The sequence below is a fragment of the Chroicocephalus ridibundus genome, chromosome 1, assembly GCF_963924245.1.
Source record: "Chroicocephalus ridibundus chromosome 1, bChrRid1.1, whole genome shotgun sequence".
Classification (NCBI taxonomy): domain Eukaryota; kingdom Metazoa; phylum Chordata; class Aves; order Charadriiformes; family Laridae; genus Chroicocephalus; species Chroicocephalus ridibundus.
In genome coordinates this window covers 140,249,623-140,276,380 of record NC_086284.1, presented here as the reverse complement: position 1 = coordinate 140,276,380, position 26,758 = coordinate 140,249,623, and the positions used below count along the sequence as shown (strand labels likewise).

At 41.5% G+C, this 26,758-nt stretch overlaps 1 protein-coding gene across 1 annotated transcript in view; it reads left to right on the top strand.

The window, feature by feature from the left end:
* Nucleotides 1-5,934: 5,934 nt before the first annotated feature.
* NTF3 (neurotrophin 3) overlaps nt 5,935-26,758 on the top strand; it is an 86,753-nt gene continuing 65,929 nt past the window's right edge. The window contains exons 1-2 of the mRNA XM_063355791.1: nt 5,935-6,005; nt 8,878-9,003. Of these exons, the coding sequence (XP_063211861.1) occupies nt 8,986-9,003 (18 nt within the window). The 5' untranslated portion in view covers nt 5,935-6,005; nt 8,878-8,985. The remainder of the gene's footprint in view (nt 6,006-8,877; nt 9,004-26,758) is intronic.

The following is a 26,758-nucleotide window of genomic DNA, read 5'->3' as shown; positions in this document are numbered from 1 at the left end:
AATTGCCTTAAAGAACTTGAGACGGGACTGCAACAGAAATGACATGTGGCATTTCTCTCGGTACGGAGTAAGGCATGTTGCATGGTTATTTTTTTCCAAGTGAAACAATTACAACTTGCTGTAGGTATCACATCACAGGACAAAAGCCTGTGTGTGGGGGTAGGGCTTAGAACTGTGTTGCACGCTGGGAAATGTGTTGGTTCTAGCTGGGCATTTGTAGGAGGATTTTCTGAAATTTACTCACTTGCTCAGTCAGAACCCAGGTCTGTTATCTTTTTAGGTACAGCACAACACCCATTCTTTTCCAGAGATATTTTGAAAAATAGAAATCTTGCATGGAAGAAAGGAGAAGGTTGCAAGAAATTAAGGGAAGATACAGAGAAGGTATCAGAATTTGATGAAGAAAGTGAGCTAATCATTGAGGATGTGGAGTTTGGTATAGAAAAATTTAAACCTGTGATTATATTTGTTTAACATTCTGGGCCTAGCCTAATATAGTCATGTTTCCATAGAGAAATCAGCGACTCCTGAAGTTTTGCTTTATTTGGGGTTGATGGGAGCCAAAATATTTTTCTTTATCAACTGCATTATGACTACAACACTGAATGGTGCCTTGCTGCAAGAATAATTTCTAATTTCAGAAGAACTAGCTATGCAAAAAAGTTTAATTTGCTCTCAGGACAAAAAATTAATCTTATTCACTTCATAATGTTTAGGCAGAGACCATGATAATTAAGGGAAAGCCAAGATGCATACTTAGGCTATAAATAGTGTCATGAAAACTGTTCTTAATACCTTTAGATTGCAACTACTTACACGCATTTCAAGCCATTATACAACATAATGATGTCTTGCTTTATATTAAAAGCAAAGCCTGCAGGGATAGAGCCTGTGTTTAACAAACACCGCTGGCTAGCGAGAGAAGCCATTCATACTGGGGAATTACCTTCAGAAGGAACTTCTCAGCAAGGAGAAAAAGCATTGAATTAAACACCAAAGCAAAGATGAAAATCAAACACAGAATGTGTATTAGGGAGAACACACATGCAGTAACCTCGTAACGGCTATAAAACCTCATAAAGTTTCCTATTGTTGCTTGTGTGACCAAGCTTGCATGACTCATGCATTAGGCTTCGCCAGTCATGGACAATTGTGTGACCATGGCCATCTTGCTGTAATAAACACTCTCTGTTGTCCTCTGCTCAACACGTGATTTCTTCATTTTCCTTCCTTGCAGGGCATTAACCTCAGTTTCTATTCTGGTCATCTTCGTGCTTGATAAAGAAATAGCTCAACTACAGAACTGGAATAAGACACATGACAGAGAACAAAACATGTGAGTGGGAACCTTTATACAATTTCCGGCATGCGTTACACATTGAGGATATTTGGGAAGAGAGATTTGCCATGACCATGTAGCAGAAGAGCATTTGGCATGAGCTGCCTTAGACGGCAGACCGAAGCTAGTTATAAACTAAGAACTTCACTGAGCTTCAGGCATGGACAGCCTGAAGCACAAACAGTCAGTAGTACTATTCAATCAAAAGAACATGCTGAATTTTTCCATTCAGCCTCTTTTTTTTCCCCCTCCTCCTGTGATGAGAGTTGGGGTCAAAAGCCTAGCAATACCATGCCGTAAAGTCTTCAGATTGAGAAGAAATTATAATTTTAAAATCCTCTATGCCTTTGCTTCTTTCCTTATTCCTCCTGATTCCTTATAGGCTGAATTTTTCCTTCCACTCCTTCCAAATAGAAGTAGTGAAGGATGGATTCTGAGTGAAAAACATTTATCTGTTTAAGTGGTGGCAATGAAAAAAAAGTATTCACTTTCTTTGAACTGAGATCAAAAAAGGCTCTGAACGGGCAAAAACCCTGTTGCCTGTCCATGCAGTGCATCCTCAGCAGTGGTCTTGACTGCAAGTGTAGTGCATCCTTGATCAGCTATCTTCGTGGGTGTCTCTCACGCTGGGTGCAGACCACCAGCACACACCTTGCCTGAGCTCAGCATTGCATGATGTCCTTGGAGCCCTACATATTCCAGGGTACAATCTGCAGCTGTGCTAGACGTTAGCTTTGCAAGCTTGCTTTTCAATCTGAGCTTGAGAGCAGGCTCTGGACTTGAGTGTTTGCACTTAAGCTTATGCCACTTGCTCAATCAGGACTCTTCCAATACTGCACCTTAATGAATTCAAGCTGGGGTCCTGCTCCTGCAGTTCATGGAGAACCTTTTGAAATCACTGCTTGCATCTAATACTAATAAGCTAAGTGTTCCTGGGCCCTGATGCCAACGGGCATGGAGCAGCCCACGTCTGTGCTAACGACCTGCCTGCAAGAGGGTAGGGACATGCAGATTGCCTGCTGGGGATGGGCATGGAACGGTCCAGCTGCTAGACCTGCCTGGCAGCTGCTGGGGAGACCATGGTTAGAAACAGTCCCAGTTCAATGTGGGGACTTCCTAACACTTCACAGGTGCAGACAATCACAGTGAGCTTAAACTTAATATTATAGATAGATACGTTAAACATTTTGTCTATCGACGCTAACGGAGTATTTAGGTAGATAGGTGAGCATACAGCCTAAGTTTGGGAAACATCCTATTTTTTTAAAAACATAGGCCAGGATTGACAGAGATAATTTGGCCCAGAATTGTTTAAAAACCCTTGCCTGTGCATCTGCATTAGCTCAAACAGGACTTTCAGTTTTAGGCTGCCTGAAAGTCGATCCATGCCATGTTTGCTGCCCTGCCCCTCCTCCAGCAGATGTGATTTCACACTGAGCTTTTAGAGAATTAAAATGTAGAAGCTCAGCCAAATGGGCATCAGTATTCATCAGATAAAAATTTTGAATAAAAATTGCTTTGGTTCAAATAAATGTGCCTTGTAAGGTCAGAACACACAAATATTAACTACAGAGCATACAAACTAGTGCTGAGAAATGTCCCACTGACTTCAAAAGCTGACTTCTGCTATTAAACACACCTTGTTAGCTATACTTTGAATCAAGACCTGTTCTAGCAAACGTAATCTCAGAAAAAAATTAGAACTTTAACTGAAATACTTTAAGAAAAATGTCATTGCCCAACTGTATTTCCATCATTACACTAACTTTTGTTGCTGCTTGCAAGCGAGCAAGGCTGGGAAGCATTTTTTTTCCCTGTTTTACTGTTTTACCTTCCTTTCTTTGATTTGCTTTATTTTTCAGTTCTTCCAGTAGGCAAAACAGGCAAATGAGAAGGGCACCTATTTTTGACCCTAAAATTAGAAATGTAAACACAAAAGTCAGGACACATTTCCCTGTGGCTGGAAAGTATCAGTATCAGTATTATCAGATGTATTGTGTGGAACTGTGCCTTTCATAACAGACACAGTTGATGCTATGCTGGCAAACCAGCAATGCTCTGAGGCCCTTTACTTTGGAACTGCTTGACTTAGTGGTAAATATTTTTAATTTTTTATTTTTATTTTTGAAAAAAGGTATTTGTCTCCTCCTTTCCCTTCATTCTCTTTCAACTTGCTTCAGATATTGTAGTTCCACCGGACCTCACAGATACAGAAGCATCAGTCAAGGAGAAAAAAACCAGGACTGAGTTTTACCTCCCTGCTGGGGAAATTTTAGTGTGTATTAATGTTTTAGGAAGCAGGTCTGCTGTGTGTGCCAGTCAATTCTCCAATGCTAAAGTCCCTCAGTACCCGAAACCAAGGGATACAAATATCTAAAAGAAGCTTCCTGAAGGATTTCGCTGGGGAGTTTTCTTCAAAAGCTAGGTCAGAGTACTAAGTACATGATGTTCCAGAAAGTGTTTGTTTTCAAGGATGATGTAAGTTATACAGTCATGGGATAGGTGGGCTGAGAAAGACTGCCTAGAACTTCCCTTGCCGCACTGCAGGATCATTAAGCTGTGTGCGTCCTGACAGATTTCTTTACCCTGTTGGTGAGGACCTTCAATGAGGCAGATATCGCGGCAGCCCCAGGCAACCAATTCTGGAGCTTATTCTCTCCATTTTTTCCTCATGTCTAACTTGAACCTGTCTTTCTGCAACTTATCAATTCTTGTCCCAGTCATTCAGGTTGTGAGCTGGTCTCTTCCTCTCTGAAGGAGGTTTTTATGAGCTTAAAGTACTCAATCATAACACCTCACAAGTTCTCTCTTCTTTGGTAAGCAATTCCAATTTTTCTTTTTTCATCATATATTATGTTTTAAATGATATTACACATTTGATCATTTTCCAGGTCTTCTCTGACTTGAACTTGGTCAGAACTTGATCCTGCATCTCAGCTGATGTCTTACCAGAGTCCTTTATGTATCTTGCAGGCTAGGCACCTCTTCATATGTCCCAGTGTGGAATTTTTCTTCCTTGCAAAAGAATGGTGCTGTGATTCCAAATTTCTTCCTCATCTAGGATCATTAAAAAATGAAGGTACCTCTTCCTAGTTCCAGCACAAGTACTAGAACCTAACTTCTTCATTTAGCTTTAATTTGCATTTTCTTCTTACCATTTATGTAAGTAAGAAATGACTTTTTTACAGATAGCCATGTGAGTTCTCTCAAACTAATATGGTAATCATAACAAATGACTAGAGGCTAAAAGTATGCCTATTGTTCCAAGGAAGACTTTTTCTGTTTCCTGAAATGGTGCCTATCATCAACTCAACTTGTTCTGCTGCAACAATTCTTAATTATTCCTGCAATGAAGACTGTCTCTGGAAAAATCAGATACCATCAGAAAAAGACAAATATTACTTAAGTCCAAAATATGTGCTAAACAAATAAGTAATGTATCACATCAATATAACAGAGACATTTGTAATGAACCATAACTCTAATTCCAAAACATAGCTATATATTGGCAAATGGAAGTGCCCTTTTGTATATTACTTAATATATAGCTTTGTTTTGATATAGGAGTACAGATCCCTATATTAGGTTAAACAGGGAAATTTTGAAATGAAAAGTATTTCTAAAACACAGTTTTTGGCTGAATACTGCTATGTCGTGTGTGTGTAAAATGTTTCACGTGAGGAAGTGCCAGTAGTTGTATTTATTAGGTGGAAACTTGTTACTTGTTAATTTAATTAATACTGTATTTAGAACCTCATTTAATCTCACTTTGGTAATTCTCACTCAAGAAAATATGTTTACAGCTGAACTATATAAAAGGTAACTCTGTGGAGTGTATTGCTTTTAGGAATAGCTCTGAAGAGCAATGGCTTTCAGGGTGTGACCCTAATTCATCGTTCTTGCCCTGCATTTTTTCCACCCTGCCTCTTGGCATGTCTACAGCTTGGGGTAAATGTTTTTCACTGTGTCATCTTTGATTTACCATGTTAATTGTTATGAGCTGCTCTAATTATTATAAGAATTTATCAGATTACTTTTTAATAGAAGAGGAACAACCGCAGAAGACAACTTTCCAAGAAATGTGTATCAGAACCAAACTTGACTTCGTATGTGAATCTTACTTAGAGTTTCTCTTTAATACATCTGATTTCTCTAGCCTGGGTGCAAGAGCGTAAGGAAAACTCAAATGTGAGCATACACGATGGCTGAAGTTCAGCACCAGCGCAAGTGTATGGAATGCCAATGTCAATGAGGTTTCAGCAATTCTTTCAGCTCTGAAACGGTACCATTGGTATTCTTAAAATAATATCTAAATAATGTTTAAATAAATAATTTCTAAAATAACCTATTATTCCCCACCACCATTTCCACCAATTAAAGGAAACCATGCTTGGATTCATTTTTACTTTTAGTAAAACATTTCCAGCACATGCCAAGGAAAAATCTTTTCTAGAGATGGTGTCAGACCCTTTATTAAATTCTGGAAATTCGACAAAAGTGATTTTGACATTTGAAAGGTGGTGAACAGCCTCCTGAATTGAAGTTCTTAGTTAGACAAAGTGTTCAGAGCTAATCTTCTGCTTCCACCTCTCCTTCTTTGTCTTTTCGTCGAAACTACCACCTCGTAAGCGGAGGACCATATGGTTGGAAGGCATTTCCCTTGCAGGTAAGAGTGCTTGTTGAGGCATGTCAAAACTGCCATGGGAACAGCACGAACTTGCTGAAGAGCTTGTGGTGTCCCTACGGACATTTCCCCTTTCGGTATCTATTCGGGACTTCAACCACAAAGTGGTGCTGTTGCAAAAGCTAACAGTTAATGGGGAAAACCAACTCCCTGCTTTCATAATGACCCAAGGCATGCATTAAACCCAATAAAATTTTCATCCATTTACATAACAACATGCATAAATTCTCTAAAGATATTCATTTTTTTAACATCAAACGCAATTACAGTGGTATCTGTTAATATGTAGAGAAAAATGCATGTCTTCAAAGTATATAAAATGTTACCGATTTTGAAGTCTGATCAAGGGCCTAATTAATCGGATCAATGCCTAGTAATTATTCCAATTAAAATGCCCAGAATGTAAAGATGAATTTCTACAGCGTGCTTTGAGCAATATTTCAAATTCCTCAAGACAGAACAGAGACTTGTTCAAAGTAACTTTTTTTTTTTTTCCGTGTCAGAACCTCAGATCCAAGGACTACACGTAGAATAAGGTGACCATTTGGGAGCTTTATTGTTTCTCATAAAAAATTCAGAAACATATTCAAAGTGTAAAAAAATCCACTTGTGTTAAGGGTTAGTATTAAAAAAAAAAAAAAGGCACACCCAGAATAACGGAGGAAGATGTAAAAATATCTAGAAAAATAATGGCTTTAAACAACAGAAGCATCTTTAGAAAAAGGATTGGGAAACTGCAAGGACCAAAAATGTCTCCATTTTCTATAGTTGCGAAAACACCCTGTCTACAGTGCTTTTTACAGTGCACACATATTTGGCAAGATTAAGGTGTCACATCTCAAATTACAAGGCGTCTGATTGCCCACAGACCCAGACACAAGTACAGGGCAAAACCCCTCAACTTCTGCAAACTGCCTGGCTCCTATAGGTTTGCCTCCCATCAGAGGTAGGCAGCCCCTCTGCCTAGGACATTTACTTGTAGCTGACTTATTTTCAGTCTTTTTTTGCTGGGCTAGCTGCAAATGCGAAGTTCCCGGGCTAGGGCTGCCTACAGATGCTTAACCCTTTGCATACCTCCTGGGGAGCATTCACCAGCCACAGGAAAATTTTCTATTCCTAGCACTATTTGTCTGCTTCAGGAGATTAAAAGTTGATTCATATTTTAGGCATTTCTCAGATCTTGCTACAGTGCTGGGGCTGGGGGGACAGGATTTAATTCTGATTCCCTCCTCTTAGCCGAAAAAGCTCTAAAAAGGGTGGAAACTGCATTCAGCCAAATGGGAAGACAAAAAGTCTCTAGAGTTATTCAAGGTTTTGAGTGCTTTTTTGATTGTCAAAGCAGCAAGTTTTAGTAGAAAAACTTAAGAAGCAACAGCAGAAGATGACTCTTTCCTTCTGCATCTGGGCAGTTAGAGGGGAAAAAGGGATGCAGGCAGAACTGATGAGACAGATACAATTTGTAGAGTTCAGAGAACCCTAAATAGGGTTATTTTATGGTTGAAAAAAGTCAGATAAAGGACAACCACAACAAACACCACTGACCGTATTTCAATCCACAGTGGAAAATATTTCAATAAAACTGTGACAACTACCTAGGTAGATTAAAATGTCTTAAAGAAGATGGTACAATGTTTTCATGGCATGAGAAGTCTAATCATCCTTACACAGGGAGGGGAAAGAGGAAAAAGTCCCTGGTTAAATAACAAAAGAAAAAATTTCTTGAGCAAGTAAAAGAAGTATTCTTTAAGGAAACAGTCTGGTGACTCGTAAGGTTTGAAGTGTATCGTATCTTATATGACCATGTTCTTATGGTTATGACTTGCTCAATTACACTTGAATCAAATAGAAAAGAAAGATGACTTAAGCATGTAAATTTAGAGGGAGACTTAGAGGCATGCAGCTAAATTTATCAGCCATCTCTGTGAGCGATCACTCTAAATAAAAAGTTTGGAAACCAGTCGCTGCTGGTTGCTGATGAACTTTCCATGCTTTTGGCACTCGCCATCCTTTACTTAATGGACTAATCTGCAAATCAAAACAGGAGGAATATCTGGACACAAATCTCTTCTTAACAGTGGATATTTCTCCCAACACTTATTTTTGTGTAACGGGGGGTGGCTTGGTTGACAGAAGTGTTGACCAAAGAAATAAATTTGTCTAAGATCTTGAAGTAATAATAAAATAAAAAAAAAGAGGAGCCAGAGGGAGAGAGCAGAGGCTTATGGCATTCTAGCTCTGTGTCTCTATTTCACCTGTTTTACATGTCCTATAATGACTTCTGAATATGGGTAAGAATAGCAACACATGCTGGCAGTTTGACCAAAGGGTGTGCGTGTGCATGTGTGTGAGTGTGCATGTGGGAGACACAGAGAGTATGGGGAGAAGGAGGGGGAGTGGATGGACCATTAGAGTGCAAACACAGAGACATTCCTGCAATAAAATACTTGTCTTCTGAGAATCGCAGTCTGGAAGAGATGGTTATGATTTAACAAAAGAATTCTCTAAAATGTTCCCTGGTGCTAATACTGTTCTTAATAATATGAAAAGATTTTGCCAGGAAGAGGAATAAAACCATCAATCGGATTAAAAAAAAGAAAATAGGCACATGATGGTTTTTTTAGAGCACACAGGGGAAAAAATGACCTTTACGACGGTTTTGTCATTTTCAAAAAAATGCCTCATTCTCTGAAATTCCCCAACCAGGCAAGGTTATTATAAATGGTAGGTAGGGAAAGCAGAGCGTGGCAATAAAAGGGTTAATCTGCAGAGCACAGAGCCATCTGGCTGAGCTGGTTTGTTATAATCGAGCAGATTATGTTCACGGGACTCAGAGTTTAAGGCTCCTCTCCCATAGAGCAACTCTGCACAACCCAAGCAGACCAACTTTGGGACTTTGAATGAACATATTTACATTCACCTTTCTCTTCATGTCGACTTTTCTGGAAACATTCACACGGATGCCATGGTTACTCCTACCACGGTAAGGGAAATTTGACGTTTTCTAATAGGGTCCTAAGAGGGCGGGGAGGGGAGGGGGGGGAGAGGGGTCCTTTAAAGAAGTATAATGGGGAGGAGGGGGGGGTCTTGTAAGCAGTAGATCTGTCCCAAATGTTGCTGCCTTTCCCATTGTGCCTCCTCCTTCCCCCACCCCTACTTGCCCTATAGCTTGCTTTAGTCCTGAGGTTCCTCTCTCCTCCTGCTCTACACGCTGTTGTTCAGGTCCCTGGCAAGAAAACAGCAGGGGAGAAATATGAGGTGCTAAAGGAATCTGATTTAAGAGGCAAAAGCAAAGGAGACTCTTCGTTTTGTTTTAAGAGGGAAACCAGCAACTTCAGATATAACAAAAGGGGTTGCAAATCTTGAGCGTGGATTGCAAGAACCAGCCTCAGAATATGTAGCATGCTTGCCCTCAGGGAAAGTTAGAGCCCATGACAAGCAGAGTCAAAATTACCAATTTCTGCACCTCGCCTGTCTCAGGTAACTAACTTCACTGGAGCTTTCTTTTTTTTGTGTGTGCCAGACACTGGAAACCCTATTCATGACCTTTGAATCAATCCCCGTTCTCCTCAAACCCAAACACTAAATTCTCCGGGAGGAACTGGAGATCAAAGGATTCCCTGCACATCTGTGTCTAGGTGAAAAAGATACACTCACTTTGTGCTAGGATGGCAGGAAAACTATTCTTACGCTGCAATTTCCAGCGTTTGGTAAGTGCCTTCTAGGAATGCAGCACACAACTAATCAACACAGACGCACATACAGAGAGCAAAATAGAAAGCTGTTTCTCATCTAAACAGCTGAAATGCAGCCTAAAGCGTCAGTTACTGGCGAGTCCTTATGGAGACACCAAACTGCTATTAGCCAAGAGGGGAAAAAGTCCTTGAATGGTTTAGATAGTTTTCTGATCAGTTCTTAATCCTTCATTAAAATAAACGGGAAAGCTCTGCGTTGGTCCTATCTCTTGAACTATAAATATGCAGTATCCGGAGAGATGGATATTTTGGATTGAATAGGGCTGCTATGCGCACATTCTCTGGTTCCTATATTGCAAAACCAGTTATTTAGAGATGACTCCGTGTGTGTGAGGGGGGTTGCTCCCCCCACCTTTTTAAATAGACAGGGATGTGTGCTATATGGTCCAGTCAATTGTTATGAGCTACAACCTTTCAGAAAGCACTCTTTGCTCTTAGGCTCATGTGATTTGTTGCATGAGGAGTGCAAATGGTATGTAAAGTTTGCCTTTACATTGTGCCTTCAGGAAAATACCCAGACACTAGGAGAGACATTCTCAAGCACAGAAATACCTGGTCTGTGCAAGCCTGTAAGTAGAGGAGTGGTGCAAGAAACACCTATAAATAAGGTATAAGAAGGAAAATCTAATAATAAAAAAAAGAAAAACTCACTTTGTGGCAAGGCAGACAAAAGCAGTAGAGAATGGAAGAGCATTCGGCATGGTTCCAGCTGCTAGTAGTAAAAAGACTGGTCTGAGATACACGTGTCAGTACCAGGAGCTCTGTGTGTGAGCATGGCTGGGGCGGAGGAAAACTAGACCTGATTGCAGGTGGTGGACCCAAAATATGGGGAGAAGACGATGCATCAACAGAGCCAGGAGGGGAGTGCTTTGTGCAGAAGGCTATGCCATGTTGAGTCTTGCAATACATGTAGGTTTAGGTGTTGTTTGGTTTTTTTGTTATTTTTTTTTTCCAGGGAAAGGAGAACTAAATGGTGCACAGAAAGATAGATGTAAGGAGTTTAGAGGGAAGTGCAAGATATTGAAAATAAACTGCTACATATTAAGTGAGTGATGTGTACTGGGGTAATGAGGGCAGGTGAGCCATGCAAAGGTGATCAGCTTAGAAGGGAAACTGCTCAGGTCAACTGGAAATAGAGGATCTTTGTGGGTGGAAAAAAGTTTAGGAGCTCAGAAGGGGAAGTAACGCTTGGGAGGGATGGGAAAAGGTGCAGACTGGAGGCTGGCTGAAGATATGAAAGGGACATACAAGGATGCTACGATCTGCAAGGGGGAGCTAGGGTATGGAGTGGGAGTGGAGGGAGAAAGGTGAAAGCACAGGGCACAAAGGATGTTTGGAGGAGGAAGAAAAATGTGAACTATTATCTATTTGGAGAAAGGTATGGAAAATAATCAGATACATGATGCTTGTGAGGGGCGTCTAAAGGGGACACCTTTGATTCTGTGAAGAAATAGATATGAGGATGTTTTTGTGAGGAAGGTGTTACAGTATGAAAGGGAAGGCTTGCATGGTGATGGAAACATATGCCGAGAAGAGGAATGCAGAGGAAAAAATGAGCTGGATGGAGATAGGGTGTGGTGATGGGAAAAGGGTATAGGGACCCATAAAGGCATGTGAGGAGGTAGTTGCTTAGAGAAATTTCAGAGGAGGTTGGAAGCCTGCTGGAGTAGATCTATAAATATGTGCTGCCTGGTTGCAAGGGAGAGACAGAGCTGGAGAGAAAGCCATGTGAAGGTGCTGTGAGGAAATGCTAGATAATGGAAATCATGGGGACAGAGTGAACGGTGACAAGAATATAAAGAAGTGACAGGTCTTGAGAAGCAATGTAGGAGGCATAAGGATGAAATTAAGGGCTGGGTTTTCTTTAAAGATGCCTGGGCAAAAGGTGGCTTAGAGGAGGTATAGGGAAAGAGAGCAGAGGGTGGGACGAAATTTGGTTATGTATCACTTTGTAGGCAGACAGAGAAAGTAATGCAAAGGGCAGGAGTGGCTTGGCCAGCAGAAACAGAGGATGCCACCTTACTGAGAAGCTGCAATAACACAGGGAAAGAACAGGTAATATGTTACAGGGGAAGCAGCTGAGGGAAATAATGGAAAGTTAGGAATAATGTGAGGGGGATGGGAGGAGAAGAACACATAGTCAAATAAAAAAGAGTGATTTTCTGTTACATCTCTGTGGTAGGTACTGGCTAAGTAAAGCATCAAGAGAGAATGGAACAAACGTGCTAGTGGAGAAATTACTAAGATATAAAGGGGTGGGAGGAGAATGGATGGGAGGGATAACTACCTGGAGGGATGTATAACCCACATGGATGTACTAAGGTTAAAAATAAAGTGTGAAGTGTGTCAGGACATGAGTGGAGTTAGGGGCTGTAGGGCACGAAGTGGAAGTGAGTGGGAATGACAGTTCGTGTTACGAGGGGTGAGAAGCTTAGCGTAGATTGACACACAATGGTGTGCAGGTGAGGAAAGTACCTGCCAGTTTGTGCCTGCTTGTCAGGGCCGTGGAAGGAAAGGTGAAAGGAGTCAAAAGTTGTGTCTGATAAGAGAGACTTGTGCACACAGCATGCTCAAAGTAAATGAGGGAAGTACAGGTAAGGATTGCAGACCTGGGTGTGGGGCCTGGGAGAAAGAAAACAGCTTATGGGGGAGGGAAGAGTGGTGAGGAGTGGGAAACAGTTTATGACAGCTTAAGTGATCTGTCGTTATCTGCTTCTTAGTTTAAGGGAGGCTGTTTAAGTGTGCAAGGGGCTGTACATGCATGCATAGCAGCATGCGAGCAGGGTGGGGGTTAAGTGCAAGGGGAGAGCAAGGAGGAGGCACAGGTAAATGCATATAGTGAGTCATGATAGGTGCATGGATATATGAGATGCTGGTTTTGTGTGCAGGTCAGGGACAGATGTGTTTAGTCAGTGTTGTTCTTACATGACTGGCAGGGTTGTAGAGGGAGGCAAGTGGTAAGAAGGATCCAGTTGGTCTGCAGCAAGAAGCTGAAATCGATGAGGGGCATGTAAGAGTACTGGGCTGCTGTAAGGGATGTATGTCTGTGTGGAAGTTACAAACATGCACCCAGAATGCCATGCTGACGTGTAAGATGACTGTCAGAGGCCGACTGGAGAATCACGTGTCCACTGCATTTGTGGCACAACTCTCCGTGTCGAAATAAGTTATGCAAGAGACACAGCAGAGGTGAGTTTTGTGAGTGCTAAGAAGCAATGTTTGCATTGAGAAGGAGGGTAGGGAAAGATGACTAACTGAGAAAATGGCTTGGTGCGTGGGTAGCGATAAGACCGAACGTGCGCTAGATGTGCTTGCCTTCTGCATGACGTGTGCAGCAGGCAGGCTCTGCTTTAGACACTTTGCAGGCTTTTTCTAAAGAACTACTGAATAATCCTGAGAAAATCCCAGGATGTCTAACTAAAATATTTACACCAGCTTCATTTGGAGGCATATCGATGCACCTTATTTTCATGCCTTAAAACTTCAGTATGCTACTGCTGGCACACAATGGCAGAGACATTTCTCTAGGACCAGTTAACAAGGCTACTAGGTATTTCACAGTGCTGTTGGATGAACAACCATTGGGTTGAAGTAGACATAGGGAGTACAGATGTCAGTCAAAGGAAACAAGAAAGTATTAGCTTTCTCCCTGGCTTGAAGCAGTACTGGAGTAACGTGCAGCTAGTTGAAGGTTGGAAACATAGGATACATATTGGGTGCGAGAGAGAAATGGTAAGGATGTCTTTCCCTTCAAAACAACCTCATATATTGACAACATCTGTTCTTCCAATCTGTTCTACAAACATCTTCAAATTGTCCAGTTTGCCTAAGGCTTCGGTGTCTTTTTAAGCACTGTCCTACAGTGAGTAGGAAAGTGCTCATTTCCACCCGTAGCCGATCAGAAGATTGTGAGTGTTCCTGCCAGACTTGCACTGGGAGAAGACAGCCTGATCACACCAAACGGCTAGGCTTGAAAGCTGAAGCCTCTGGGCCCCGACCTTATGTTGCATCAGTCACATGAAAGTTCATGGATCCCTTCCTGGTTTATTCCAGGCATCAATTTCTGCCAAAAAAAATAAATAGGTGTCCTGTAAAATACTTAGCAAACAAGCAGTTAGTGCTTGTGTAGACGTGGGCTGTGTTAGGAACCTGTTGTCCTACTTTACACACTGGTTTCCCACTGCGGAGTCCAGTTCAGGCTCTCCAGATGGATAATTTTTCGTGGCTGTGTTTGGAGCTGGTCGTGGCCAGTGGAAAGCCCCTTTCTCCTCTGGTGGCGGTGAACTTCCCACCGTGGCAGGCTGCGGGGACAGTGAAGCGGCTGTCCATGAGGGGGAGACGCGTGACCGCAGCCAGCCATCGGTCCCGGCCACCAGCATCCAGCTGGGCTGAAACCACGGAGGGCAGCCTGCTCGGCCCGCTGCCACCAGCACGGCCCAGGGCAGTGCCCTGGCCTCCCGCTGCTCCCCATCCTCCCCGCCGAACCACTGAGAAAATAAAAAGCAAACGGTGGCATCAACCTGCCAGCTGGCTGGGAAAAGAGAAAGGGATTGATGGGTACAATTAGGGCCGGCTTGTTGCAGGAAAGGGATCAAAGCATGAGGGAAGGAGCTGTGTTCAAATGTAAAGAACACCGGGTAAGTGTGCCCGCCTGAACTCCTTTGTAGCCATGACACAACCACAGAAATGTGTTTGTGAGGGCTGGGACATCTGGGCGTCCCTGCAGATGTTTACTGGTGCGGGGCCATGTGTGTGTCTCCTCACGGTGGCTAGGAGCGGACAGTGGAAAGAAGCGGCGTGTGGGTAGGGATGACAGAGGTGGATGGCAGCTGTTTCTGTGTGGGAGACAGCCATCCCTGTTCGTACATCTGTCGAGGCTGGGGGGGATGTGGGGATAAGTTGCTTTCTGAGGGGACAGATGGGATGTGCGTGTGAAGAGAGAAGTGGTAAGTAAGGGTGGATATGGAGTAGTTTCAAGGTTGTGAAATGAGTGCTAGAGGGAATATATAGAGCCATGTTCCTGATTGTATCATGAGCCCTAAGTCCATAGAGGAAGGGGACTCCCCCGCAGAAAGCCTCAAGGAAGGTTATACTTCCTGAGGAATTAAAAGAAAAACACACACAAGCATCCAGTTCAGTTAAGACTCTCCTTCTCTCCTTCACGTGGTACAAGCATCTTGCTGGGTGAGCAAGCTAAGCAAGGTGACCCTTTCCTTCAGGGCAGCAAGCATTTGGAAAGATCAGAGAAAGACTATATACTCATCCTTCTGTTATCTTCCTCTGGCTCTTTCTCCTCTCCACCTCTTCACACACACACAAAAGGGTCTTTCCCAATTCGGCTTCTAAGTTTGTGTTTGAAATTCCCCTCTGCGGAAATGTGCGATGAAGATTTGTGTGTATGAGGACACTGGTGTGTTGGGGAAGGTAGTGCGTCTGTACATGTTGAAACAAAGTTCACTGGTAGTCATCTGGAGCTCAGAGAAGTAATCTGTTGGTTGCATTTCAATACTCATGGAAAGGATAGCAGGTAATTCCACGTTTCCATCAGGCAGTGTCAGGAAACCAGTGTGCATGACTCATTGCCACTCTGCTTGTACTTTAGAGGGAGTCACCGCCCGCCTAGCCACGTAAATATACAGATTCCGTATACTAAGGTCCATTGGTGTTATCTATTACAAACCCATACCAGAGGTGATGAAAATATTCTTGTAGGATTGCATCCTACAGGGTAAGATTTGCGGCACTCCTCCAACATTCTCTGTGCTTCAGCTGCATGTGTTGCCCATAATGGTACCACAGCAGTAACTGTGATTCTTCTCAGTTGCTCTTTTATGCCTTCCAGCAATAAATTCCTTTATTTTGGGTTTGTCCCTGCTATAGATTTTACATGTTTTATGTTACATTAGCTAATTTAGCATGTGAGAAAGTGTTAATCTCGTTAACTCAGAAATATATTTTTTCAGGCTATTCCCTACAAAAACTCACCCACATTTGCGAGAAGTCTAAATCGATATTGTCAGAAGTAACTGGCAGTTATCTGGGGGGTTACAGGAGGAAGAAGTCCATTGTAATCTATGTGAATGTTTAAAGGCTCGTCTACACTCAGAAGTGAATTCAGGTTGTGAGCGTGAAATTTAAGCCCAACAGCTGCTTCTGAATAACTCTGTGGTTAGACAAGTTCTGAGATAGCATCCTCTCCTGTGGCTTCTACCTCAGCCAGGAGGTGAACAAGCACGCTTCCAAGATGAAAGCACCTTTTGTCCTCTTGAGAGTTGGGATTTGGACAGTATTCGGTTTCTGCTCCAAACCAGGATCAGATGTTATGGCTTTAAGCTATCAAACGTAGACCTCATATACCCAATAAAGACATTTAACCAGTTTTCCCAGCATGCTGTATTTGAGGTAAACATGTCATACCGCTAGACGCTGATATCTGTGATGAGTCTGGTTTCAGAAATACTAATGATAATGATAAAACCAATGCCTTAGGGGAATCAAATAGGTAACATATAGTCAGCTGAGTCAAAAAAATCCTTATCCTTAGGTGTAAAGGCTACAGCAAAAATATCTAAGAAATTTGTTGGAAGAATGTGGAAACATGTCTGTGTGTGTCCTCTCTCTACCATTCCCCACAGTTTTCTACCCACTCCTATCAACAAAACCAAACTGCAAGGTAGCAGCAAAAATAAAGTCCGTGACACCATCTTAACAAAAGAGAAACTTTACCCTGTTCTGGATTAGGTAACAAAAACATGGTCATTAAGAGGGACATGCCATTTCATGTGCTGGGGATCTTTCCTGGATTTGTACATTTAAAAGTTAGAAAATATTTATTCAGTTCATTGTTTTCAGCTCCTGTGATAAGTACAAAATTATTTCCTCCACTTATTTCTCAAAAAATTTGCATAGTCTTATTTTACATGACTGACTTGCTAAATGGATCATGCGTATAACTCCATGGGATATGTTTTCTTTGCTGTTTACTGATATTTGCATGTTAACTCACTTAGGCCCCCCACTATCTTGAGCAACTTTACTTCTTTTTTTGCTGTTTACTAAATATATTCCTCAAATACTTGACACCAGCTGCTTTTCTTTGTTTAGTCCCATTCTTTGTCTTACAGAGTGCATAAGTTTTTTTTTTTTCTTTAAGTCTTTTCTTCTTTTTTTTTTTTATTCATGCTTTTTTCAATTTTCTGGCTTCGCTCAATTTCATCCACATCTTTGTGGCACTAGAAGGTCCAGGACTAAAGGTGACATTCCAAAACCAGAAAGACCTCTTTCATCTCTGTCTGATACCACCTTGCATTTGTACGTCCCTTTTGTAATTATACTGACTTGCACTCTCTAGTTCTTCTTCTTCTCTCTTCTACGTAATAAATCCAGTAATAATTTATTGTTTAAATCATGGCTAGCTAATTTTCCATATTATGACTTTCCAACTTCCGCCATGACATTTAATATAGGTGCTTTGAATTGATTTTCCCTATAACTATTATCTTGGGCTTTTCCGCCGAGTCTCTTATTTTCTGCCCATTTTTCTAACCACTCTCTCTAATTCTATACAATGATTTTTATTCTATCCTTTCCATCCTATCTGTCCATTTGCAGTCCATTCCTTCTCTCCTGTTTTATTTTTCTGAAGCTGTACCCCTAATGCTTTCAGATTGCTTAATAACACAACTGAAAAGAGTACTAGGTCGCCAGACACTACCCCAGCCTTGATAGTCATCATTTACTAGCATCCTGTTTTATGGTTTACAACCATTTTTCAGGCCAGGTTTGTTTTGCAGAGTAGATGTGAGACGTATATAAGCTGAATGTACATATGTGTGGGGATAACGCAGGTATGTGTGTGTGTGAAAGGAAGAGGAGGGGTCAATATGTGACTGAGCTGCGAGAACACTGCATTCTATTTCTTTGTCCTCATCTTTCTGGTCTTCCTAGCACTGCCCTTGCCATGTAAGACTGTGATATAATCGCTCTTTGTTGCATTGACCAATTCATTGCCCCTCTTGGAATTTTTCTACAAACTTCTGCCTGCTTTCCTGCCAGGGAGTCAGGCATCTTGTCATCATATCAGCGTACTGAGTAACTCCTTCTCCACCTCAGCTCTGCCACTCATACAGCAGTATATGTTCTCAGGCCAGGCTCCCTCACGGTGGTCCCGCCTAGTCCTTCCTGATCGCCATGGACCTCACCCACTTGACCTCTGTTTTCAGTTTTCCGTTAAGCAACGATTTCCTTTGTAAAACAGGGGAAACAGCTGACTTAGGCTGGAAGAAGTGAGATCCCTCAAGACTTTGGACAAAACATACTTCTTTTTCAAAAAAAAAAGAGGAAAAGAAATTTTAATGTGATGAAGAATGCATGCTATTAAAACATGTCCTGTTCACAGGGACTACCTAGCAGCTTCTTCAGACATATACAAAGTTGAAAGCAGCTGTACCTAAAAACTCCTTGGCATTAGTACCAATGAAGCCTATCAAATTTTTGAACCTGATCTCCCTAAGGCCCAGAAAGCAAGATTTTCAAAAACAGAGTTGACACTTCTTTTCAGAAGCAAATGGAAGTTTTAGCATCAATAGTAATAGAAGCACAATTAATCCAATACTATGAGGATCTGAAAGTCCTACAAACTAGAACGCTTTAAATATTCTTGCATTGTAAATAAATATGAATACCATGTGTTAAGGAAGAGTCACCCTTTCTGCTTGGGCATGTGTGGTGAGTACTGTCATCTGCCAAACACATCCCTCCGTTCTTCTGTGTGGCACCTGCACATAAAGCAGCCTGTATGAAGCAGGCTTTGCATGTTAGTGCTTGACACCATATCGTGGCCCTGCTTTATTTATTAGTATAAGTACCACCTGAAATTCAGCTCTGGAGAGACTGTGCACTGGTGGTAGAGAGTGGCTGGTATAGTCCAGCTGCTTCTGGCGTGATTTGCAACAGACAATTTTACGTAGTGAAACTTTCTGAGAGATGGCAAATATCTCACCATACCAGAATGCTTTTAGGAAGTATTGGCTTTGAATGTCTTTCCTTCTGAATGGGATCTATGTGCACTTAGAAAAAATGTTGAGTCAATTTATTAATACAAAAACTATTCATGAAGCAATCTGGACAGAGACTTTATTTTTCTGTTGGGAGGTTGCATTTTCTCTATTCAAACTGCCTTTATAAATTTGAAACACTCAGGAGCAATGTTTAGCTTTTGTGTTGAAAGAGTAACAATTACAGGCTCTGAGAAAGCAAAGCATTCTAAATACTACTACAAGATGAGTTTGGGGTTTTGTTGCTGTTGTTGTTTTTAACAAAACAAAATCAAACAAAAGATTCATGAAGTTAAATCTTGCCCTGGGTTGTTAAAGCTGCTTTTCACATCTGGTAGAATAGGGAGTGGTCTCCCCTGGAAGAGTTTACATTTTGGGGAAACAGATATGTTTTTAATGTCCAGGGAAATATACGGGTTTTTCTTTTTTCTGTCTTTCCTCTAGGAAATATTCCTGTTCATTTTGCTTTTTTCTCATTGTTTGTTCTCATTTGCCTCATTTCTCTGAAAGAAAAACTGGTGACTTTTCAGTGTTTGCTGTCCTTTGAACTGCCATTAAGCAAATCTTATTGATTTAGTTGTTCTTTGGTGAGTTCATTTGTTTACCTTAGTCTTTCTCTGTGTTTCTGGTTCAGATTGTGCCTTTACTGACTCAGCCTCTGATGACAGGTTTGACACCGCACCTCCACTGAACTCAATGCATTTATTTCTGATTTACACAGAAGCAGGAGATCCCAGCTGAGCAAATGTGGAAATGCACCCAATTGCAGGCCAAATTTTGACCTCATTTGCGCCCAAGCAATCCTACTAAAATTGGTGAGACTTTAACCAAACCTTAAATTTGAACCTTGGTGTTTGGATTTTTTAAAACCACAGATGCACATTCAAAGCATTTTAGTATGTTGAATCATAGAAATCAGAGAGGGGAAGAGAATATGCCTATACTAGATAACTGGTATACTTGATTGGAAAAATTGTAGCAAATTGATTTTTTTTTTTTCTGGAATTTGCCAGTTAGAGACAAACAAACAATTCCCCTATTTGTTCTTCTAAATGTCAACTAAGTTCCCCTGGACACCAAAGTTTAAAAACCTGGCAGGCTTCCCCCTTGCTCAAAACCCTGTCTCCTCGTTGACCCATCCGTTGTCTGCTAGAGACATCAGTCATCCAGAGACCAGGATATTGGTAATTGCAGCTACGAGGAAAAAGCCAGTGAAGCCTATTGACCTGGAGCAACCCAGAGCATGATACTGTCCCCTCACAGGGGACTCTGAAAACTGCTGGGCTTGGGAGGTCAAGTGGAATTCCTCAGAACTGGAGAATTAAAACGAACAAAATCCATCTCTTAGTACAGTCTAATATCTCCTAATATGGTATGTGATCCTAAGATCTCAGCTAGCCAGATAGCATATTCTTCAAAGCTGTCATGTCTAATTTTAAATTCATCAAGTGACTGGGCTTCCATCACTCCACTTAAAATCTTCATACCAACCCGCATCCAACTTGAGTGCCACTCGTTACTACAGTATTGAGTGCTTTTCCATGTAAAAGCTGTTAGCAACAACACAGTTCTAGGTGGCAGTAGGACAGCCTGGCAAAATATGTTTTCAGAGTAGAGCTTTGTTTTTACTTTTATTTTCTCATTAGTTAACTTCTAGTGATCATTTTTTATGATGGCATTCTTTCAGGAAAAAGCGAAAACAAAGGGTATCGTTGTTGAAAATAACAGAAATATACTAATAAATAATCAAAGAACAGAGCTCTTTTTCAAGAGAAGGGCTTAACAGCACCTCCCAAAGACAACTGAGGTATGTCTGTAGCCTGGCAGCAACCTGGACAGAGATCCAGAAAGTAACTTTAAACAAATCGGCATGCCTACACAATACAGCACCTTACTCAAGGAAAGTATCCTGATCCTCCAGTCAATTAGCAAAACTGCACCAGGATAACTAGCCTTATTTCCTTATTTCTGCTTGGGTGGCATTGCAAAGCTCTTCATAAACAAATTGCCTGAAGACACTCTGTAGATTGGTGTTAAGACATTCCCATGTGTAAAGATGCTCAGGTGGGGTGGAAGAGACAACGCATTATAAGCCAGCAACCTGCAGTTCCTGCAGCGCAAGCACAGGCTGTGCCATGCAGAAGACAACTGCTTGCTCTGCTATGTCCCTGCAAATTCCTCTCAGTTATTCAGAGTGTTTGGTGAGGCACGTGAACTAAGACACAACCATTGTTTCCAGTTCCCTCAGGACAAAATGCTCTTTTAAGATGACTGGAGTCAGAAATCTTCTTGGTCCTCTAAGGGAAATGTGCCAAATCATTGGCAAGAGAAAGGTAGGGACAGCTTTTTGCTATTTAAGATATTCAAATGTGTGCACACATGGCTACCACGGCCTTCCTTCAGACACATCCATAAATCTGATTATTTTAATTTTTATTCATAAATACCCCTAGAGACTTTTTTATTCTAATTGCTTTCTGAATTTTCTCCAAATTAACTTTTTTAAGTAACACATGGAAACTTACAAAGTAGCATCCAAAATTATTTCCTGCTTACCTGGCAGATTTCCACTGATGGATTTCACTTTGTTTTTTTCTGTCTTTTCTCATCCATCAGCTTCTATTATCCTCCTGCTGAATTTTCTTGAATAGTCTGTTGCTAGCTCTGGAGATAACTGGCTTAATAGAGGCCTAATTCTGACCCCACTTACATGGAAGAAGCCTAATGGAACCCTGGGGAATAAGTTCATCCTGAGGCGGTGAAAATTTAGACCAGAGTCAAGACCTGAGAACTCAACAGAAAAACTATTGCAAACAACCAGGGAAACGAGAGTGGTTGTTTCTGCAAAAAAAGTCTTCTTAGTGTAGAAACAGATTTCCAAATCTGAACTAGCTAAATTTCATCTGAAATTCTGCTCTGACCTCTCCGCTGCTAGATGGCATCAAATGTTATCTAATCACAAGTCTGATATCACTCTTGTTTGTTTGCTTGCTTGCTTGTTTTGTTTACTCTTTTTGCAAGTACGTGCTGATCTGATGACTCTGGCTCTTTCAATTTTTCCATTCGTGAATTTTATCCAGATGAATTACCTCAGGCAAAACCTGAAAAATGAAACCTGGCATTTTACCTTTGATTGAGGCAAATAATAGTAGGTGCCATCACCAGCCCTCCAGAGGATCATGGTCCAGAATAAAGGACGTGGCCAGCAGGTCGAGGGAGGTGATTCTGCCTCTCTACTCCTCTCTGGTGAGACCCCACCTGGAGTACTGTGTCCAGCTCTGGACTCCCCAACACAAGAAGGACATGGACCTGTTGGAGTGGGTCCAGCGGAGGGCCGCAAAGATGATCAGAGGGCTGGAGCACCTCTCCTATGAGGACAGGCTGAGAGCGTTGGGGTTGTTCAGGTTGGAGAAGAGAAGGCTCTGGGGAGACCTTATAGCAGCCTTCTAGTACCTAAAGGGGGCCTACAGGAAGGATGGGGAGGGACCCTTTATCAGGGAGTGCAATGATAGGACACAGGGTAACAGTTTCAAACTAAAAGAGGGTAGATTTAGATTGGATATCAGGAAGAAATTCTTTACTGTGAGGGTGGTGAGACACTGTAACAGGTTGCCCAGGGAAGTTGTGGAGGCCCCATCCCTGGAAGTGTTCAAGGCCAGGCTGGATGGGTCTTTGAGCAGCCTGGTCTAGTTGGAGGTGTCCCTGCCCATGGCAGAGGGGTATTGGAACTAGGTGATCTTTAAGGTCCCTTCCAACCCAAACCATTCTGTGATTCTGTGTGATTTGAAAAGAATCTCAAAGATCCTTCTAAAAGCCATGAAATGTTTTAGGAATTTCATTTTTTTTCTTCCTTTCTCTTACTGGAAAGCAACAGATGGGAACAAAGTAAATTCTGCCATCTGGAAAGACTGAAAGATTAGTATGAAAAGGGCCAGGTGTCAAGTTTTTTCAGCACCAGCCCATCTTGGCCAATTATCGACATCAAAACCTAATCTCAACAAGGGCTAAATTACACTAAAGATAAATGATTTTTGGAAAGCCATTTTTTCAGCATCTTTTTGTCACCTAATTGTTCAATTGTCTTGAAGACTACGGAGTTATGCACAGAAATACAAAAGAAACTCATTTGAGTTTTTATCTCTTATATCACAGGAAATTCTCTGCCTTGGTCTTTCCTACACTACATTTAACACTGCAGTCTGGATTCCAGTTAACATCCATTAATCGTGTCATAATCTTTTAATATTATGTTAATTAGAATTTATTTATGGGTAATTTGGACCTTGTTCTTATAACAATTTGAAATGGAAATATAGCACCTATAAATCTTCTTTCAGTGGGAAATCAGAAGCCTAAAATCCATCATAGGTCTATTCAGTCTCTCGATGTTGTCCAATCCACTGATTTTTCTGCTTTAGATATTGGAAACCACATGTGTATATGTAATACCTAGATATATGTATTATACATATATAAGTGTAGATGTACATGTATATATGTGTATACATGCATATATATATGCACTGACTGTACATAGAACAAGACTGAAGAAGTCCTGTACCTTATCTGAATAGATTTTCTATTTGGTGTTTTTTTTTTACATTACAATTATGAGAATTCACAATGCCTTTGGTTTTAATCTTATGATTACATAAGCAAGTATTCTTGCTTTAAACTTCCCACTGAAGGACATTTGAGTAAATAATATAACGTCTCCATACTAATGAGACTGGTAATACAGACCCCCAAAAATACATTTTCCCCTAGAATACACAAATAAACAACCTGTGTCAGCCTTGGACCATGTATCTAAGTTCTGGAAAATCACCATCATTGCTGGTGTGAATTCAATTTTTTGTTTGTGTTTTGATCTTCCTAAACTCCTTTGAGGTACACAAATTGCATCTCTGTCTCACATTTTCCATTCGTGTGTACCTACTTCTCTTAAAAAAACCCGACAAACAGTATCATTTAACTTCAATTTAGGGACAACCTTGGAATAAAACACTGTCATGTAACACCATAACATTTCTCGATGCTTTCCCATCATTTCAAGTTTCACTTTAACTTGGGCACAAAAGCAAAATGTACAAGTCAAAAAGTTTTAATTTGAATTCAAAGTAATGATCCAGATAATATATGTGAAAAGCTATTCAACAGTTCCAACCAATACTACTTCTTCTCTTCAACCATGCAGAATGCATACACACTGAGATTCTTGGTAAATCCCCTCAGCCCTGCTTTGCCATCTTTTGCAAAACAGTTTTGCTTCTTATTTGCAAAACAATTCTTTCCAAAAGCTGGAGCTGCATAAGCTGGTACTTTTTTCCATGCATAATGCAATCCTTTATGCGTCTTTTACAAGTTGGCTCTGATTGCCTTTTGTCAATTTTTGCCTGTAGTCCTCAATTTTCTCCTATGTCTGCATGTCCCTATGGTTTTGCGGTTTGGTAACCCAGTCAGCTGTGGCCTTCTCTTGCTTTCCCTCCAAACTATGCAATTTTTCATAGCTTTTTTTTTCCCCCTAAATGTAAAATTTTGTTTGTAAAATTTTTTTCTCTCAGTTTGACACTTTTATGTACCATCCCAATCTGAACAGAAAGGGTCCGCAAGCTTCCCTGAAAATGCTTGTTTGATTGAAAGAGTCTCAAATATGTTGGGTAAAAAAGTTTTGTACCTGTTTTTTTTTTCTTTATGTATGTGATGCTAATACCTTTCAAAATTTCCTTCATTCTTTATCACAGTTTGGTAACTACCTTGATCTTCCTCTCTTAATGTCATGGGCCTCTAGGGCCTCTGGACATAAAGACATAAAAGACATAACTATTATTGCTCATGTTCTTTTTCAATAGCGTTCCTTATTTTGTGAGGAGAAAAAATCTTGATTGAACCTCTTCTGCTTGACTTCAGGAAAGGTTAGGCTATTTGGAGACCTTTGGCATCTCTATTTTCTCACTCATCATATTTCTGCTCTTGATATTATGTTATTCTTTTTCTCATTTTCCCTCCTGCTATAATGCATTGTGCCTTGATGATGGTCAGACAGAATTCAGTCAGAAAAAGGAATTAAGGGAAAAAGCATCTCTGCATCCCTCTTTCAGAAAGACAGAAACTAGATTTTAATCATAAAAATCAGCATTTTTGAAACTGTTCAGGAGCACAGAAAAAGGATGGCTACATGAAAGTTCCAAACTACATCTCCAGTAGTGCACCATATAAGCCTACAGTCATGATTCACCACAACAGTTTGATCTGAGAGATGTTAATAAACCAGTTGTTGGAGATGTTATCCTTCAAATATCATTGAATCATAGAATCATAGAATCATAGGGTTGGAAGGGACCTCTGGAGATCATCTAGTCCAACCCCCCTGCCAGAGCAGGGTCACCTAGAGCAGGTTGCACAGGAACGCGTCCAGGCGGGTTTTGAATATCTCCAGAGACGGAGACTCCACCACCTCTCTGGGCAGCCTGTGCCAGTGCTCTGCCACCCTCAAAGGAAAGAAGTTCCTCCTCATGTTTAGGTGGAACTTCCTATGTTCATGTTTGTGCCCATTACCTCTTGTCCTGTCCCTGGGCACCACTGGAAAGAGCCTGGCCCCATCCTCCTGACACCCACCCTTTAAGTATTAATAAGTGTTGACAAGGTGCCCCCTCAGCTGTCTTTTTTCCAGACTGAAGAGACCCAAATCCCTCAGCCTTTCTTCATAAGAGAGGTGTTCCAGTCCCCTCATCATCTTGGTAGCCCTTTGCTGCACCCTCTCCAGCAGTTCCCTGTCCTTCTTGAACTGGGGAGCCCAGAACTGGACACAGTACTCCAGATGCGGCCTCACCAAGGCAGAGTAGAGGGGGAGGATGACCTCCCTCGACCTGCTGGCCACACTCTTCTTGATGCATCCCAGGATGCCATTGGCCTTCTTGGCCACGAGGGCACATTGCTGGCTCATGGTCATCCTGTTGTCCACCAGGACTCCCAGGTCTCTTTCCACAGAGCTGCTCTCCAGCAGGTCAGCCCCCAACCTGTACTGGTGCATGGGGTTATTCCTCCCCAGGTGCAGCACCCTACACTTGCCCTTGTTGAATTTCATAAGGTTCCTCTTTGCCCAACTCTCCAACCTGTCCAGGTCTCTCTGTATGGAAGCAGAGCCTTCCGGTGTGTCAGCCACCCCCCCAGCTTTGTGTCATCAGCAAACTTGCTGAGGGTGCACTCTATCCCCTCATCCAGGTCATTGATGCATATATTGAAGAGGACTGGACCCAGTACTGACCCCTGGGGAACACCACTCGTCACTGACCTCCAACTAGACCCTGTGCCCCTAATCACGACCCTCTGAGCTCTGTCTTTCAACCAGTTATCTATCCACCTTACTGTCCATTCATCAAGCCCACTCTTCCTAAGCTTCCCTATGAGGATGCTGTGGGAGACCGTGTCGAATGCCTTGCTCAAGTCAAGGTAGACCACATCTACTGCCTCCCCTCATCTATCCATCCAGTCATGCCATCATAGAAGGCTATCAGATTAATCACCTTGGTGATTCCATGTTGAGTACTTCTGATAGCTTTCTTTCCCTCCACATGCCTTGAGATGACGCCCAGAATGAGCTGTTCCATCATCTTTCCAGGGATGGAGGTGAGGCTGACCAGCCTGTAGTTCCCCGGCTCCTCCTTCTTGCCTTTTTTGAAGACTGGAGTGATGTTGGCTCTGCCCAGAAGGAAGAATCATGTCTGTGAATAAAATTGCTACAATAGAATGTCGTATAGAGAATTGCTGCATAATGTGTTATTGAGTTTGTGGAAAAAACATGTGTTGAGTTTGTTAAGAAAATATAAAGGAAATATTTTATTTGATGCAAATCACACAGGGTGAAATTGCTACTGTTAACATTTAAGATTTAATGGTGAAAAGGAGAAAAATATTGCCAAATCAT